Source organism: Echeneis naucrates, chromosome 23 (genome assembly GCF_900963305.1).
Source record: "Echeneis naucrates chromosome 23, fEcheNa1.1, whole genome shotgun sequence".
Classification (NCBI taxonomy): domain Eukaryota; kingdom Metazoa; phylum Chordata; class Actinopteri; order Carangiformes; family Echeneidae; genus Echeneis; species Echeneis naucrates.
Genome location: NC_042533.1, coordinates 8,476,081 through 8,496,042, shown reverse-complemented (window position 1 = coordinate 8,496,042; position 19,962 = coordinate 8,476,081). Strand labels below are relative to the sequence as shown.

General features: G+C 41.3%; 1 protein-coding gene across 1 annotated transcript; it reads left to right on the top strand.

Annotated features, from left to right (window-relative positions):
* Positions 1-47: 47 nt before the first annotated feature.
* pnpla8 (patatin-like phospholipase domain containing 8) lies at positions 48-8,681 on the top strand. Its single transcript, XM_029495180.1, has 10 exons — positions 48-113; positions 1,219-2,356; positions 2,446-2,595; positions 2,720-2,871; positions 3,200-3,294; positions 3,385-3,556; positions 3,677-3,734; positions 3,953-4,147; positions 7,065-7,260; positions 7,422-8,681. Exons 2-10 carry the CDS (start codon positions 1,382-1,384, stop codon positions 7,694-7,696), a joined length of 2,268 nt encoding a protein of 755 aa, XP_029351040.1. The 5' UTR covers positions 48-113; positions 1,219-1,381; the 3' UTR covers positions 7,697-8,681.
* The last annotated feature ends 11,281 nt before the right edge of the window (positions 8,682-19,962 follow it).

Below are 19,962 nucleotides of genomic sequence, written 5' to 3'. Positions count from 1 at the left end.
GCATTGAAATGGGCGTGTTACGTCACTTCCTCTTTTCTTCCTGTTTAGTTTTTCCAACCAGCCCATAGAATGAAATATTTTTGCGACATATCTGACAGTCATCGTTTTGTGAGGTAAGCAGATGACAACTTATTTCTTCTGTGATAATTTGTGTGGATAAAGTAGATACACATTGTACTGTTCATCCACGATCAGCGGCTTATTCGGTCGTAGTTAGTAAACATTCCCTAGCTTTATTAGCAAGTTAGCTTCCAAACATCATACTCATCGGTGTTTATATCGTTAAATAAACACACAATTTAACAAAAACCGCGTCGTAGCGTTGAACCTGGCTAGCATTTGGCTTTGCAGTAATTGCGACAAGATGCTAGCTTGTCCCATTTAGCCATTTTATTTCTAACTGGCTCGTCATTTCTAAATATCAGTTTGGACTTGTTTCGAGGAGGATTCAGACACGCGGCTTTCTCCCCCCATTCAAAAGTCCACCGCGTTTCGGAGCCCAGCCTTGCTCTCAATAACCTCCGCCAGCCACTTCTCTGTGAACCGGGTCTTCCCCGGTGTGTGCACCAGCCTGTTGGCCTCCAGCACGAAGCGGACCTCCACGGGCAGAGTTTGGGGTTTGACTTTCGCGATGCACACAACGAAGAAGACGCTGGCCGTCCCCTGAATGGGCGCCCGCGGTGTCGGCGTGCTGAAGCGGGCCCGGTAGTGGTAGAAGGCGTGATGCTCCTCCTCGGTCGTGTAGAGAAAATCCAGGCTGTAAAGCCAGCAGGCCTGAACCCCCCAAGTCTGAATGTACTCTCCGATCTGCCTTTTGCCCACTTCGACCGTGAAGTCTTTGCTTGCGACCCAGTCAGTGTCAGGAGTGTTATCCTCCGGATCCTTCGCCATGGTGCGCCGGTGTTTGTCCAGCAGTGATTGTACAAGCAGACCTGACTCTGCTGCAAAATGTACATTTGGTGAAGCTCCCTTAACTTCCATATTTCCTTTGTAAAAATGGCCAGTGGACAGGAAGCCTTTTTCTAAGCTATGATGTGAAAGCTTTTGTCAGCATCTGTTTGGTTGTCTCCATGGTTACTAAAATGAGCACGGAATTGGGTGGAGCCCTCTGTTGGCCCATTTTTTTTACTTGCAGTGTAACATGTTGACTGCTTTTGTTTTTTATATTTGTGTGCACATTTTCCTTTGAAAATTCCCTTAACTTTTTTTTTCTTTCAGGAATCTGTGGAACGTGCAGCATCAAGTTAATACTTTCCCTTAAAAATGTATTTTGTCCTAAATCTGCTGTAGCTCACTGCAGGCCACCAGCCAGTATGCTGCATTATTTCACACTAATATTAAAGCGTAATCCAGTTGCCTGATTTACTTAAAGAGCTGACGCATGTCGCGGATCAGAATCACTTTCGACAGCGTCACCAAGGCAGTAGGCAGCACAGACCTCATCTCTAAGTTCTCCCGCCTCAAGCCTGGCAGCTCTGTGGTCGGCAGCACGAATGCAGAAACAGTTCTGGTCAAAGCCAAAACCTTAACCTCAAACAATTCATCTGCTCCTTCACCACCTAAAACCACCATGAATGAAGAGGAAGACGGCGAGAAGCATGCAGCAGAGGAGGAGCCAGACAAACAGTTGCCCAAAGTTAAAGAAAATCCTTATGTTGCCACCAAGAAGTCAGCTTCCAGTTTAGCTTCAGTGGCAAATATGTCTGGCTCAAGCTCATCGTCCACTGTGGCAAAACAAACAATGCAGTTGTTTCATCCAACAGCTCTCTCAACCAACATGGATGAGACCTACAAAACTCTGGCTCAGCATATAAATAGTTACTTTGGCACCGACACACATGTAGAAGATGGAGAGAACAAGTCACTGCAGCAGCATAAAGGAGAGGATGATCCTGTTTTTGAACGTGTTCCTCAGCTCACTCCTCAGAAAACAGGGGATCATATTCCAATTTTATCCCCAGTGGCGGAGGCTAAGAATATTAAAGCACCAACTACCTCTCCTGTCCCACCTTCTGTATCAGAAAAGCGCAGTCATCCATTGGAGACACCCTCTTCTGATGCCCCTACAACAGGAAATCCAACTAAATCCATCCCTGTGCATACTACCTTGACTAAAAAAGGCTTCACCCAATATCTCTCCTATCCTAGGCCCAGTGTTCAGGCCTTTGTTGGTAATTACATTGCACCATTAGTCCCCAAATTTAGAGGTGACCCCAAAATAACAGCAGCTGAGAAAAATACGCCTGTAGCTGTTGTCAGGGAAGAGTCCACTGTAGAGAAAACAGGAGAGAGGACAGATATCGAAGAGGAGAAAGTGGATAAACTGAAACAACAGCAGCTGACTCAAAGACAGAAAGTAAGGTTCAGCAATATAATGTATTGAATGACTCATATATTTTTTAAATGTTTTGGATTTCTTTCTCATGCTGCGTATTTGTCATCCAGATAATAGCCAGGGTGAGTGTGGACAACAGGACCAGAGCCTTGGTGAAAGGTCTGCAGAAGGTTACTGATGTCAAGCTTCTCACTTTCCGAGTAGAGGAGCTCAGCTATCATCTCCTGGAGTTTCCAGAGACACGGGGTGTAGCCATCAAGGTTAGATTTTTTTTTTTTTTTTTCTGCAGCTCATGTCATGTCAGTTGGGCTTCAGAGTTCTTAAGTATTTTTGCAACTAAGAAATGTAAAAGTCAGTATGTCCATGTGTAATTTTGACCTTCAGGAGAGTGTGCTACCTTGCCTGCTGCGTTTACGCCAGGCCAGAGACCTTCCTCTCCAGGCAGCTGTAAGAGAAGCACTGGCCCTGGTTGGCTACACAGACCCAGTCAAAGGCAAAGGAATTCGGGTCCTGGCCATAGATGGAGGGGGTACAAGGTGGAGTGTTTAAGTATCTGACGTCTTTCACATTTAAAAAAAGATTTAAAAAAAAGTCTCTCGTTAGTAGAAAATTGTACAGCCTCCTTTACATATGCTGTTTTATAAGTAAACGTGGCTAAAGAAAATACTGTTTCAAACAGAAACTAGAATTCACAGTAGCTGTTGAAGGAAAATTGTCAATGTATTAAAATTAAAGTGTTACAATTAAGAGAGTAAAAGAGAAAAATACACACAGAGAACTACTTTTACAGGCCCAATAGATAGAGCCATCAACAAGAGGAATTTTTAATGGTCCAGCTGCATAAAGTTGGTTACTTTGTTTCAGGGGATTGCTGGCACTACAGACTCTCTACAAACTGCAGACCCTTACTGGGAAACGAGTCCACCAGCTGTTTGACTACATTTGTGGAGTCAGCACAGGTACACTGTTATTATAACATTTTATTCTGCCACTCTTCTATAAGCTTGTGTTTTTAATGGTTAATCATTACTCCTGTTGCTTTGCTCTAGGTGCCATCTTGGCATTCATGTTGGGGATTTTTCAAATCCCTCTAGAAGAGTGTGAGGAGATGTACAGGAAGTTGGGCTCAGATGTGTTCAAACAGAATGTCATTGTTGGAACTGTCAAGATGGGGTGGAGCCATGCTTTCTATGACAGCGAAATCTGGGAAAACATCCTCAAGTTAGCAGGGCTCTAACTTGTTCTCCATATAATCACATTTTCTCCCTCCTGCCCACAATAAATGACTCAGACACTCATGCAGGGGTATTTTCCTTAAATCAATTTATTTGTCTCCTCCAGGGAACGGATGGGTGATGGGTGTATGATTGAGAGTGCCAGGGACCCATACTGTCCTAAAGTTAGTCACATCCTTATATCATATCATACCGCTAATTTGAGCATTGGTGAATTTGATTCAAGTTTGTTTTGCATGCCCATACAGAGACACACACTCATATTTCACATGTTAAAAAGTGTTCCTCTGCAGAGAAAAGTGTTAACAACAGCACCAATTTGTCATATTAAAAGTGTATGAGTTAGCAATTTTCTATTTAAATAATCTCTTTTGTCCACCAGGTGTCAGCAGTAAGCACAATTGTGAACAGGGGTATACCACTGAAGGCCTATGTGTTCAGGAACTACAGACTCATGCCAGGAGTGAGGTCCCACTACCCTGGAGACTGCAAACACAAAATGTGGGAGGCTATCAGGGCCTCTTCTGCTGCGCCAGGCTACTTCCAGGAATTTGTCTTGGGAAAAGACCTCCATCAGGTAAATCTTGGAGAGCTGGAAGATAAGTATTGCAGCTTTGAAAATTGAGTAGATAATGTGAAAAATCGATGTGATGTATAAAAATCATCACAAGAGAGTGAAGAGAGTGAGGTGGAGGTAGAGAGAGAGAGAATTGTTGGACGCAGTCTATGTCTCTAAATGTCACAAGGCCTTGTCCTCTTCTAACTTTAGCCTGTCATCATAAAAGGGAATGGGAAGAGTTAGTTTTTGATTCATCATATAAGAGAAAATTCTACCAATGCCATCATTATTATCTGAAAGCAGCTTTGACGTCTAAGACAGGGAAGGTGGACTCATTATAATGAGGATCATATCACCCCTGAGCATCCTCATACAGGGTAATGACTATTTACTGGAAGTTTATTATTGGATGCTTACTGGATGCCAGCAGGTTGGTAACTGGAAATCAGGCTGCTAATATTCCTGTATTATTACATTATTATATTGTATTGTTATTGTTATGGTTACAATTCATTTTTGTTAAAACGTGTTAATGCATTGTACTTAGCATTACTGTGATATTTTATCATGCTACATCCAAGCACTAAAGCTTTCTGGGGGCTGCCAAATTAGAGTTATTTTAATGTGTTATTTCATAAAGTTTGATTATTAGGCCAGATATCTTTAGAAGTCTTTATGGGCAGCAATTATGCTCAAGCTTTAGCTTCAATTTTGATAACCTACTTAGGCAGAATTAGCCTTATCCCTGCTCCTAACAAGTGTTTCTATCCCTTACTAGTCCCAAATGAAGAAGTCCCAGTAGACAAGCCTTTACAATTAATTCAGACAATCACACACCTTGGAGTTTTGCATTTTTTGGGAAGGCCAGTAACTTTGACCATTGTTCATGCAACTCTCAGCTCCAGCAATTCATTGATAATTTTCTAGTTTTATTGAAACTATTGAAATATTTTTTGATGAATAAAATAACCAAAGAGCTGAGGTTGTCAGTTTGCAGCTTTAGTTTCAGATGGCATAAGATTGAAATCATTCCTCAACCTTGTTTTGTGATGATAAGAATTTTCTGCCTTGAGTACAATGTCATTTGCTTACTCAAGGGCTGATTATTACTGTTTGCTTTCATGTATTTGTGTCTCTATCTGTGCCTGTGTTATCTATACTCCACTGACGTTTTTGGAGAAAGTATGATGGCTGGAACGAAGTGAATGAGTTGTATGTGTTTGCATTATTTCCCAAATTCCTCTTGGAGCTGTGCAGTTTGTTTGGGGTTATTTTATTTTATTTTGTTATCAACAGTTTGAAGCGCCGTTGCCCACCATTCTCACTCCTGCTCATGTTTTCAGTAATAGCAGCAGTATTTCTCAGGAGAATTTTGCCAATTCGCACCATCAAAAATAAAAAAAAATGTACATCAAAATATTTTTATACTATACTGTTTTTTTTTCTAAACTAAATGATAATACCTTTACCTGATGCTGATTTTCCAGCAACTGTTTTTTTGAATGATATCAGCGTTTTCTATGTGCTTGTAGAAATGTACTGAATAGAAATATGTGAGTGAGAGGTTGAGGGTCAGAGGTAAGGAGCAGCTGTGTAATTAACCTTCTGTCTTAAATTAAGAAACTGTGTTCCAGCGTTTCAGTGACTTAAAGCTTGTGGAAAAACTGCCTCATAATCAGACCCAGACTAATATGTTTGTGTATTGTCTCATTACGGCACCAGGGCAGAAGTTATTCATAGACATATATGAATACGTATATCAAGTATATGAATCCACAAATATATTTCAAGTACAATTCATAGAAAAGGATTTAAAATATTGTCATGTTTTTTGTGCTCCTCCAATAAATAGGAGGAGCATGTTTTTGTATTGGTTGTTGTTGACCGATTTACAGGTGACACATATTCTTTGCATCTGCTGTGAAGAAATGGAGAATTCATGTTTTTTTAAACGCCTTTTCTATTGCCCATCCCGTCTGACAGTGTGGAAATGACCTTTACCCCTGCTGTGCAAGGGAGTGTTGGACCTTTTGTGTGCCACACTCTCTGCCTCTATTAGACCTTGCCAAAAGCACTTCTGTGCTTGGATAAGGTCCAGCATCAGACCAAGGGAAAGACTTAGTAAGAGTGTTCAGCACTAAATCAGTCCAGGCATCCATTCAGCCTGATTGTCCCTCTTTCTCTCACTGAAGGCATCATTTAGGTCAGCAACTCTTTCATGAAACTAGTGACATTATCTTGTGAAAATGCTTATTTAGTGAAAACCAAATGACAAAAATGGACAATTTTAGCTGCTGGGAGCTGCTAATAAAATGTCTTTCTTTTTTACTTTTAAATAAAGAGCACTGTTTGCCAGTGGGGCAGCACAGCGGCATAGTGGTTATTGCTGTTGCCCCACAGCAAGACGGCTGCGGCTCGGTTCCCGGGCCTGTAGTCTTTCTGGGCAGAGTTGGCACGTTCTCCCCAAGCTCGCGTGCGTTTCCTCCCACTGTCCAAAGACATTCATGTTTAGGTTAATTGGTGACCCTAAATTGTCTGTAGGTCTGAGTGGTTGTTCTTCTCTGTATGTTGGTCCTGTGATGGACTTGCGACCTGTCCAAGGTGTACCCTGCCCACACCCAATGTGAGCTGGGATTGGCTCCAGCAACCCCTGTGACCAGGAAATGGAAAAGCAGAAGATGAATGAATGAATGAATGAATGTTTGCCTGTGAAGCACATCTGTGATGCAGGAAATTCTTTTTCTCTAGCTTAAAGCTTTGTAGCTCTGGGACAGCATGTCCTCTTCACCTTGCTTGTCCCCTGCAGGCTGTCACAACAAATATATTCAAACTAGAGGTACATGTCAAAGGTACAAAATTTATTTTTTATTTTTTTTGCGTAAACTGCAGTTGACTGCAAAGATGCTGAAACTGTCTGGCTTTTCTTCTCCTTCAGGATGGTGGACTTCTAATAAACAACCCCACAGCGTTGGCCATTCATGAGTGTAAGTGTCTGTGGCCAAACACACCCCTGCAGTGTGTGTTGTCACTCGGCACTGGACGGTATGAGGCGGTGGGCAAGAATAACACAACTTACACAAGCCTGAAGACCAAGCTCACCAACGTCATCAGTAGTGCCACAGATACAGAGGGTATGACCCTCACAAATTGCTGTTTGTATATAGCTGATACTCTGCACTGTTTACAAACCAAAAATAAGAGGTGTGTGATCACAGGCAGTGTGCGACACTGCAGTGGTGTATTGAAATTAAAATCAAAGTTGAAAAAATAAAATCATTTATTCTTATTTCAGAGGTACACACCATGCTGGACGCCCTCCTACCGCCAGACACCTACTTCCGCTTCAACCCCTACATGAGTGAGGACATCCCGTTGAACGAGAGCCGTGTGGAGAAGCTGAACTTTCTGAAGAGTGAGGGGGAGCGCTACCTGGAGCGCAACGAAGCCAAGCTGAACAAGGCAGCTAGCGTGCTGGGCCAGGAGAAGAGCACCATCCAGAGATTGGCTGAGTGGGCCAAGCTCAAGACCGACATGTACGAGGGACTTCCCTTTGTCTCCAAGCTGTAATTGTTATTTGGAAACTATATGACCACAAAAGAGATGCTGAGGTAAGAAGGGATCTAACAGGACACATTTTTAAGCACTTAGGTGATCTGAAATAGTAAATGTTTATTGTTTGATCATCATCCAACTAACACAAAAAAATGCTTCTTCATAGAAATGAGAACAGAATTTAAAATTTTATGATGAAATTCTAAATGTGATGTAATATATATATTTTTTTTGTGCGATGATACGTCTGTGATGGAAACAGGCACCAGGTAATTTTACAGGTTTCAATATGGTGTTACTTGACTGATCCGAGTTCATAAATATGGGAACTTAAAACAACTCTAGTAGCAATATGACGAATAGGATTATTTTGTAAAGACTTAATGGATCCTTTTGGATTTTCAGTGACTTGAATACGTGAAAATGTAATTATTATGATTTGTTAGTGAGGATATAAACATAACTGCCTCTTTCTAACACTGTGTAGGAGAAAAGACCTCAAGCACTTTGTAAAATAGAATTCTTAACTGAGAATATATAAAGGTGATTTGGAGTAATAGTGAACTTTCAGTGTTATTGCCGGAATTTAGAAACGAGATTAACTAAATACATGATCCTCTATAGGAGCATTCGCCCATACTGAACTCTCCTCTCATACTTATAACTAACTATGACGGTGTGATCAACTTTATCCTTGTGGTACAAAGCATGTTCTACTTTGTTCCTCTCAGTTGTAGCCCATTAGTTAGCGTTAAGCTTTTGCCTTTAACCTCCCTTAGGCCTAAATTCCTTGGCCCCAGATTTTGCTGCCTTTCACTTTATACATGTGATTAATTTCACATTTCCATGACATCTCCCTTCCTCATTAATTTGTGGAATGCAAAAATTAAAGTGTCATGAAATAATAAAACTTGCACAAAACGTAAAACCTTTTTTTCTAACCTTTTTGCCATTAATTTCTGGATGATTTAGTTTCAATTCTACAGTCATCAAAAGGGATGATTACATGGATGGATGGGTGTGTGTGTGTGTTATATTTATCTATATCTATCATATTTATCACATTTTCACTCTCCTGTGCATATATGCACACATCAAAAAGAGTCCCACAATGAGTGAGCTCAAAGGAAAGTGTCCTCTTATGATAAATTGATTTGATTTTGATTGATTTTCTTGTTTGTTGTTTTGATCCCATTGAACATCCACTGAAATTCCATACTGTCATTCCTCTCAGTCAGGCTGTTGTTACCCCCATCAACGCGAACAATAAGGCGCGCACACACACACACACTCCTACACAATGACAGATACCAGGGACATAGAATAATATGTCACATATTTTACTTGACTCATGCATCATTCCTGCCAATCTTAAAACTGGTGTGACTGATAGATTGATGGCCCATTTTATTTTTTATTTAGAATGCCAGTCTGAGCCTCTCCATGGTGTGCTTCAGAGAAACATCAAGGTCTGATTAATCGTTGTGTTGCCTACATTTGACCTTGCACTCGACTAAAATGAGAACAGGGTGAAAGATCCAACAAGAATGTCTAAGCTAAAATTGGAGGTATGGCTAAAAATGTTTCTTTGACTTTCACACATCTCCATTAAAGCTGATTATTACCTCTTAGGGAGAGATGGGACTGCAGGAATATCCATGTTGCTTTGATAAGTGAAATAGTGAAAAGGACACATTTGGGTCATTTACCCAACCGTTTTGTAATTTTGAATGCTTTTTGAGTGAGCTGTGTAGTTTTAGGTGGTGTAAGACATTTCACAGGTGGATACAAATGTGTACTTTTTGCATCACTTGCAGAAAAATGTTTTTTGTGCTCTTTTTTCTCTGATCTGATCCTTTGAAAACAGACATTTTCAAGTTTTGTTCTCGACAATACATATACCAATGAATAATCAGAACAAAGGTGTTAAAAACTGTCGGTCAACAGTAGCTTGGCAGACTGTCAGTAAAGTCTGGCAAATCTGAATGCTTTAAATACAGCGGCTTTGTTATCTGTAAGAATCCCCCATCTGACATGGCACAGAAGTAGTCAACAGGTCCCTGAGTATGTGGAGACGGAATGTCTTGGACGAGACAGACAAATGAGGTGAACATGAGATTAACACACGCTGGCGATACTGAGTGTGAAGCAGACAAAAGTGCCAAAGTAAAGGGAAGTCTGCCAAGCTATGCTTACAAGAAGGTGAAGGAAACGTATGTTATTTTAGCTCATACTACTGTTCATAATTGCGTGTTGTGGCAGCTGCTGTCTGCCTTCTACCCTCTTCAAACAGAATTGGGTTGTCTGTTCTTATGGTGTTCCCAAGCAACCGTTATAATTCAACCTCTCAATGTATATGTGCCCACGTTTGCCTAAATTTGTCCCTGATCTCAGACATGTTACACAATTGTCCTCTTTTATTTTGATGCTCTATGCAGGATTTTGCCAGTTGAAATTCCAGTATCACATTTAAGTTTGCAATCAATTTCTACCTCTGGCCTTTTTCTCCTCTTGTTCTTAAACGCCCACAGTTGGCACAGACTGTAAGTCTAACATCTGTCGTTATTCTAAACAAATGTGGGCAGAAGACAGTAAAAGTTGTCTCACATTGTTTTGCCTTAGTAGTGCTTTATTTTTCTAGTGCGCCTATCTAAACTCTAGCTAAGCAGAAAATACATGAACACAGTTGCATAACAAGAGCCACCCAAGATGTTATCGCAATATACGAGTTTACAGTGACTCTGATAATGATGGTGAACCAACAAATGCGTCCCTGAGGGGTACGAAGTACACGTCTGAAGCCCACACAGGAATAGAAATGAAAAATCCAATCTGTTGCTGCTGAGGGCAAAATTACCCAAAGGGCATGGGGAAGATTCATATAAAGTATACAATCACTCCTACTCATCCCTGTCCTCTTGTCTAGGTAATCTCATGATAAATAATGTGAGGAAGCTTGTACCTATAAATGAGAGGAAGACCCCAGCAGTAAAGCCAGTAGCTCAATGACCAAGTTAGGAAGGCTGCAATGTAAGCCACGTGGGAGCATGTATCTGGTGTCTGTCAAAGAAACATTGTGTCGGTATAATATATCCTAGTCTGTGTAAACTGGCCTTAAAATACACAGTGTCCCAGAGAAGCTTTTGGACTGGTTCCTACAACACGTGAAGTGTATTTACTTGCAAATGATTTTAAGCACAAATCTCATTCAAATTTTTCAAAGAAATGTTTGTTAATCAGTTTGAGGCAGAGAAAATTTGACTCACTGGAAACACTGGTAAAAATATGTTCTAGAGACAGGGAGGATTGCACAACAGGGGCATGTCAGTAATGTAAAAAAAAATGTCTGTCCGTCACCGCATCAGTTTTAAAGGAAGCAGAGCATTTTACATAGTGGTGTTACTGTCAACAGCGTCCCTTCAGTCATTTAGCATCGGGACACACCTCTACACAAACATCAGCCCTGCATGGAGGTTTATTTCTGTGCCAATCATTGGAGCAGGCAGTTTAGTCTAAACTCAGGCTTCAAGGTTGACATTAATGATTTCAAAGTCACTCCAATGGACAGATATTTTATACTTAAAATCAGTGAGCTGTTGAATAACTTTGAGTGGAGCACACACACACACACAGGACTTGTCAGCATTATTATAGTAGCAATGGTATACAACTGTTGTGAACGCTCATGCCCCTTGGCCTGGATGAGTGTTAATACGTGCGTTTATCATGTGCAGCTGTACATATACATGTGAATAGGTCACGGCTGTAAAAGCCCAGCTCGCACAAATAATGGTGAAAATGTTCAGCCTCTGTTTAACCGTGAGTCAGACATGAATGAGTGAGTTCTGGCAGACAAAGGGAGTGAAACGATGCCATGTGGACATTACTGTTATTGATGGTATTTTTGACGTAATGTGTGAGAGACACATCCAGTCTGTCCTATGATGGAACTGAGTTTTGTGGGAGGGGGTTTAACACACACACACACGCACACACATATATATATAGCTGACATACGAAAAGTCACCAGTTGGTCAGGAGTACACGCTGCAGTTTAAAAGGCAGTGTGTGTATTGGTGGGCCAGTAATGATGATGTGATGTGCAGTCAGGTGTTTGACAGCAGTGTGTGTGTGTGTGTGTGTGTGTGTGTACGTACATAGGCCACCTGTCCTGTGATGATGCCAGAAACATCTAGCCCTAATAATTTAGCTGAAGTAAAAGTTACTAAGCAATTGGATGATAAAATACAAGTTATCAAGTTATTTTATGATTATGGAATAAAACATGTACTGTTGTAAGAAATCATAAGATTTTTTTATTTTACTTATTTATTTATTTTTGCAGAAACATAAACTTTACAATTGAATAGAGTATTTTGGAAGCACATTAAGGACTTTATCTGATACAGTGAGTCTTCACTGGGTTATTGTCTGTTCCTCTGCAGCTCTTTTTGCTGCCGCTCATTGAAACGGGGTCGCTGGAGTTGCCATTTTTCCCTTTCCCTTTCATTCTGCTCCGGATTGGCAGCCAGAAGATAGCATATAGAAAACGAAGAAGTCTCACTTCGGCATAATTTTTTGCTCTTGCATGTAGTTTAACATATTAGAGCTAGAGTGGGTAAACTGTATTATTTCCAGATCCTCAAACCTCAGTATGGGTCTGCTTGTCTTCTCCATATATGACAGCAAAGTGAATACCTAACATTTTTACCTGAAATCCATTTAAATTTCCCTCTTAAATTTGTTTCCTTATTTTCTAATATATTCTGCTATTGCTTATAATTTTATGTTGGTGATACTGAGGGCGCGTATCTGTTATATGTGGGGTGATTGTATATATATATATATATATATATATAGCAATTTGGCGCATGCGCAGATGGAAGGGCAGGCTCTCCGCCGCCGGGTGAGGCTTCTGTCAGGTGCAGAGAGGATCTTGGGAGCTGCTGGTTTCTGACAGCAGCAGGGAGCTGGTGAGGAGGAGAGCCCAGGAGCCGAGCGGATCACAGCTTGCTGCTGCAGCGGCTGAGGGGGACGGACACACTAAGAATCAACACACACACACACACACACACACACACAGCCGCTGGCCGGGTACGATCCCTCAACCACCCACACACATACGCACATCGCCTACACATAATTTTCTCCCAGCATCAAGACACACACACACACAGTGGCGGGGGAGGACACAGAAGCCGGCTTGCAGACGGTGAGTTTGGATGCATCTCTTTCTCTCCTTTTGTTTTTCTAAGATGTCTCCTCAGTGTCACTATGTGAGCTTCGGGACTGATGCCGCAGCGCATGTGTCAGATTGGTGCTTTCTTCCATTTGTCACGGTGATGCTGAGCAGACCGGGATGACCAGGTAGAAATAAAACACCAATATGGAGGCCGCTCTTCTTCTTTTCCCCCCCCCCTTCCTTCCTCTCCTTCCTTTTTTTTCTTTTATTTTTTAAATTAATTATTCACCCATAAAAATCTGGCTTCTACTGAGCTTCAAAGGAAGACCAGTGGTCTGCATGGGTTGCAGTCTGAGGGGAAGGAGAAGCGCTGCGTTGAGCGGATGTGTTCAGCAGCGGTGGTCATTGTTGCCGGGGCCGTCAGAGCTCAGAGGATTATTCGACGTCTGTCAGAGATCCCTCCGGCTGTGGCTCTGCCTTCTTTGCCTCACCTTTCAACGGTTTGGACTCAAACACGGCCCTCTGTCCGCTCGTTAGATGCAGTGATGCGGGTAGGCCGGTCAGCAGGTGTCTCCTGATCAACAGGGAACCAGCGGCCTCGCGTTTTTATTATTGATCTCATCGATTCTCACTTGAAATAAAAACACATCTCTGCATGGAGGGAGAATTATTGGTCGCATTTCTGTGGGTTTCCCTTCAGAATGACACCAAAGTCTCAACAGCTGTTTGTCACAGAGATCTGTCTCTCTACAGATGCAGGCTACAGCCAGCATGACTAAAGCATTTTAGGATTTGGTGGACTTTTTTTTTATTTGGAAATCGGCAGATTTCAGTCACATTAAATAGATATTTCAGTGCTTGTGACGAAAGCAATCGTAGGTTTTGTTATTGGCTGTTGAAATAATTAATTGATACACTCAATCTGATCACATATTTTATTCAGTTTCCAAGAAAAGGCACGCTCTCTTGTTTTTGCTTCATAAATGTGAGGATTCACACTTTTTCTCGGACCTATGTGACGGTGACATGGACATTTTTACTATTTTCAGTAATACTGACATCGTTTGACATTGCAGGTGACGATGAGTTGAATTGTGTGGAGCTGCAGTCAGTGGGCATGTAGGCCCATGTATCCCAGTATGAAATAAACATGGATTAAATTGAAATTGAAAATTAGGGTGGTTGTATTGACTTGTTTTTGAATAACACACACAGTGCGTGTGTGTGTGTGCGTGTGCGTGTGGGTGGAAAGATAGTTGGTGGTCACCACTCCCACATGTCTGGATTTTAGAGGAGAAAATGTTTTCATAGTGTGGCTATCTCAGAATATTTACTCGCTTGCTGCTGAACTATCTAAGCACATTTAGAAGGCTTATTTGTTGCCACATAGCCATTTAATTTAAATAGAGCTGTCTTATGTTGCTCAGTTGTTTAATCCCCATTTGGGAATTACACAATATGGGAATGTTGACGTTTTCAGTATTTAAACGTTGGGTGGCCATTAGGAGAAGCCATAAGAAGGAAGAATTATCGTGACGATAATGCAAACTATAATATGAGTTAGTGTGGGACCAAAAGTGTGCTTTATTTCATGCAGCATCTGTTGTTGTTGTAACACAATAAGAGAGTATGAGATGACTGGGTGACCCCAGCCATATATCATGCAAATAGGACCCCACACAGTGAACTTGTTTATTTTCCAAGGCAGTTTTACTATGAATCAACAGCTCTGAAATTACATGGAAGCCCATACTGTTAAAGCTGCACCAGAATGCTAATATCATGCTGTTAACCTATATTTTGAAAGCTCCAGTCAGCATTTCCCGCCGTGTTCTAGTGTTCAGAAACGTAGCAGAAGCTGAGCTAAGAGAGGACACATTTCTTACTATATGTCTGATTTCTGGGGAGGAAAAAAAAAAAAAAAAAAAAAAACAGTCAACCTTCGCTTGCAAGTAAAACTCCACTCCAGAAATCGTTGCTGGGAAAAGGACGGTTACAAACAGTGAAATTTAATGAGGGCATCTTGGATGGAAGGAAGACACCTGTGCTATGACAAGCCAAAGCCTCTGCCATGAAAAACTGTTCTATAAATACTATCGTAATGTTGGAGAAAAAGATAATATACCTGATTTATTACATTTATTAAAATATTGAATGCCCCTCTTGTTCGTCAAGTAAAAGCCTCCTTAAGGTTTGTTTGTATGATTCGTCTGGGCTTTCTCAGATCTCGTTTTATAGCTTTACATAGCTGCAGTATGTCATGGCATAGCAGATACTATGTGTGGTCACCGTAACCGCGATTGCAAGATCTCCCCCCTTGAGACATCATAAGACATGACTTGAGTCTCCTGTGAGACCTTAACAACCTGTATATTGTCTTAGCAATAGCAACGTTAGCCTTAAATACAAGAGTCTGGTTAATTGTTCTGTGCACATATCCATATGCTGCATTCGCTTATGCTTTCTGTTTTCAGAATACTGCAGTGAATCCCTGCACTGCAACAACAGGGAAACAGTACCTCTTTCTTTTTAAGTCATTCCCAGAGGCTACATGAGCAGCTGCCTGTCAGGTATGCAGGTGGACATGTCATAAAATCATGACTGGAACTTCCTGATGCTTAAAGTCAAAGGCGAGGCCGCATTAATGGTACGGTTAGTGTCGTGGTTCCACTAAATGCCCTGGGCATAAGCATCAGGAGCACCCTGCAGCGACGATGGCAGGCTTGGGGGTAGGAGGGGCAAGAACATGTTACCGCCCACCCTCACACACCCACAGCCTCCCTGTACCACATGGCCTTGACTCACAGCTGGACGCGTCTGGGTGGCTGTTTTCATTAAGGTACGGCACACATTAAATTAGGATGACTGGCTGAAGATTGATGAATTGTAAAATGGAGGAGTGTGATACTCTACTGCTCTCAGAGAGCAGATGTTGTTGTTCTCTCTGTCCTCCACAGAAGACAGATGGTTTTGTTGTTGTGTGCAGATGCATGTTAGTTTATTTCTTTTCTTTTCTTTTTTTGGAAAATGACGTGATAGTTATAAGATGGAAGAGACCTAGTTTTTACACAGCAAAGCACTGTGGGGAGTCTTGAAAGCCAGACATTTGATTTCAGCCACTTAAATATCAGGTATCACATCATCCTGCTATTTTTCAAGATCAGATTCAAGATTGAGGAGACTTTATTGTAATTGTAATAATATATAATTACATTTACATGCTTTTAGCTAGGAATACTAGTAATAGGATTAGTACTAAGAATAAACAGGATACCTGGAGTTCTGCCTAAATGATGAAACACTGCATATAATTTGCCAATTTGCTAATATTTTAGACACGTCGATATTCATAATTTCAATTGATAATGAATTGATAATGAAAGTAAGTGTTAGCTGCAGAACTACACAAATCTCCTAGGGGTTGATGGAAGAGAGGTGAAGAGAAAGATAAGAATATGTTGAAAGAGTAAGGATTAAACTGTGAAGCTGGGTGGAGCGGAGGAGGATGGAGGGTGAGGAGCTGCTGTGATCACCAGCTGTGCAAGGCTACATCTTCAGGACGGTGAGAAACCTACACATAAGTAAGCTTAAACGGTCAACAATTACTCTTTTCTTCACTGTATACTCATATTTCTCTTCTCTTTGGAGTTTTACTAAAGTTATCTGTAGGATTTGTGTCTGCTTGGATGCTGCAGGTGAGTTGTTTGTGTGGATCAGGTGGACAGCAGATGGGAGAGTGGGTGAGAGGAGAGGAGCTGCCAGACTGGTGGCGGTGGTGACTGTCATTTCACTGAAGGTGAAGACATGTCAGCGTGTCTGTCTGAACAGCTGGTCTAATTTCATATTCTGAGCCGCATGCAGTTGAGGATTTGCTCTTTTTTTTTTTTGCAACCGTTTCATACAAGTTGTACGACACAGTTATCCCACAGCCTCGTCAACTGACGCGACAGAAAGAATGGGGTTTGGCGCTGAAGTATTCCTCTTTCTTAACCAATACCAGGGGAGAAAAGGGGGTTTGTTCAAATCCCACTGGTGGGCGCTTAATTCATTGTACACTAGGCTTAAAAATAATATAACCCCCCCCATCCACCAGAATCTTTGTCACAGCTCTAAAATGATTAGTGAGGATTTAGGTCAAAGAAGCTATTAAAGAGCTCCTCTTATCGCAACAAACATCCCATCCCAGCATCACATGGTGGGTGTGAACCAGCGGGCCTCAATAATGAGTATTAAAGTTGTGGCATAATTGAATCTGTCGGCTTTTTTTTTTTTTTTTTCTTAAGCTTTAGATACTCCTGGAAAAATGTATGTGAAGTCACTTTCCTGAAGGTAGCTATCTTTTTACTGCCAGCCCTGAGGAGGGGTTAGTTTGATGGGAAATGTATCTTTGGGCTTTCACACATGACTTGTAGAGTGTGTAATTATGTATTGCTCCTTTTGGCCAGAAGCTGTGTGGGCAGACTGTTCTCATTTTGGAATCGGGAATTTGCCGAAAAAAAAAAAAAAAAAAGAAATTCTGATATTAATTTTGAGTGCAGTTTTTGAGTTAATCATTTATATTAAGCATCTTCTTATCACCAATATCTGTATGGTGTGGGAAAAGCAGTTTCAGTTCAATGGAGCCCACATAAGTCCTCGATCCTACTTGTCTGACCCACCCCAGAGAAGGCCTTTCTGCGGCCGGCCAGCTCTTGAGAGCCCTCTTGCTTGAACTGAAAGAATGCCTTTGTAGAAAAAGATAAACTGTCCGGCAAGCAGATGAGGAGGATGGAGAACAGAAGTGTTCTCAGGAAAAGTCCTCTGTCAGCTTAAGCTGCATCTGCTAACTGATAAACGAATTTAAGGCAGACAGATGACACATTTATGGGCCTGAACGAGACACCTAACATCTGGCTTGGTAATTGTGCTTTAAATAGTTTACTCCACTTTTTAATTTTATTTGAACTCTATGATCCAGATGCCAACATGCCCCCCCCCCCCCCCCCCCCCCCCCCCCGCAAGTGCTGTCCTCTCTCTCTCTTTGTGTGTCATTTGTTCGCCCTTAAAACTGCTGAGCTGGCTTGTTTTTGGGCTGCCAGACACTTTGTGTTATCCGATCAGAGCCACGTTTCTTCACTCACCTTCCTGTTTCACTCCCTGATGTAATGCAACCAGGGCTGCTGTTGTATCACTTTACTTTATAATAGTGGGATGTGAATTATAGACCGCCATACAAAGAAGAGCACTCCTCTGTAATTTTCCTTGTGTTTAATACAAACTCTTCATCTACTCGAGCCAATTGTTATCATTAATGATAATTCAGCGTAAAGTTTCAGGGGGAACCCCCTCGCCTGAGTCTGACTGCGATCAAACGCAGTAACAGATAGTGGCCAGGCCATTTTCTGCCAAATTAGCTGCTAGAGCAGCCGCCTGATCTCTGTTCTGTGGGGAAGAGATAACCTTGGTGTCCCTGCTCAGATACACAGTGATACTACACAGGCTGCAAGACTGAAGTCAGACAGACTCCCTGCACAAAGGGCCCACATATATGAAGATTTAGGGTCATAGAAAATGTAATATCTGAAAGGTATACATGATAGAAGATTATTATCAGGATCTAAACACTTTACTTATCTTGTCAACAGCATAGTAACTTGACTACAGCTAACCTCAGTTCAGATCATATCATATAAAATGGTCCTTGATTTTTTTTTTTTTTTTTTTTTTAAACTGTCCCATAAGGTACACAGCATTAGATGACAAAACGATGACATTATCATGTATTGTGGCTTATTAAGAGCTCTGAACATTTCCGATGAAATCACTGGAGAGCAATAATTCTAAAGCACTTCAAAGCAAGAGCAAACCATCTCTTTTACTTAAGATGTTCTACTTAACCCCTTTCGCAATAATAAAAGTGTTTCCCGACAGGCTCCAGCACAGACACACTGATGATTAACTGTTTTAATAACTTGGCTGGGTGCCAGGAGATAGCCGTGGTGACAAGCACATGTTTTACTGTTGAATTAATGATGAATGTGTTGTGCTAATCCTCCTCTCATGGAGGTGTGTTATGCTGTGAAACATGTTTCCCCTGTGATATCAATATGATTACCTTTTGTGCCCTAAAAAAACGCATTGCCAAATACAGCATTTGGACAAACACACGTTAAATTGTCGTCTTTTTCATGCCTGGAAGGGAAAAACACAACTCACTGCTACACCTGTTTGTCCAGGTTTTTTCCCCCATTCAGTGTCTTCCCAGCATTTTCCCACCATATATATAAATATACACGGCTGGTATTGACCCTCAACCCGCTCCATCTCTCCTCCACTCTCCACGCTGAGCCATGACTCACAAAGCCCATTTAACCTTTCCCCAGATGCCCACTGGCTGCAAGAAGCAAATATCACTTTGTGGTTTCTGCTGGTTTTTATGAGATCGTTGGAAAATATGACTCTCGGCTGACCGTGTCGATTTAGTCCACTTCCTAAACTGACCTGGCATCTTCAATCAGTAAATGGCATACCTTATCAACCTCAAGACAGAAAAAAAAAGAGGAAACTGGCTCCAAGACCTCTGGCACTGACTGTAATGTATCAGCCTGTCTTTTCTAAAGTGTAGAGAACCCTGCTGCTTTGTCATGTATTCATTCAAGCTAGTCATCCATTTCAGCTATGTGACATTTTACCCACAAGATATTCAATCTACAAAAGGTCTATTAATAAGTGGAAGAGGCAGCTAGTTTTCTTAAACAGGTGTCACATGCTTTTCCCACGGTGGTTTCCTCTGTGTGCACACTCACATAACCAGGTAACACGAGCGATCAGGTGTCGAGGCAAAAAGGAGTGTCACATGAACTGCATCTTGTTTGGTCAGCAATTATACAATTAATGCTCTTTCTCTCAGGCATTGTCCCCACCTTTGAGTGTAATTTAATTATTTAAATTAAGTATTTTCTTACTAAAAACATTTCTTGAGAAATGTAAGTTAAGCTATTAAATAGTTCACTTTTTTTTTTTTTTTTTTTTATTGGAGCCTTAGTAGATGTTACGCCTCTTTGGGTCAGTGATGTAAGTCTTAAACCTTTATTTTACATTAACATTGGACTTTCCCTGT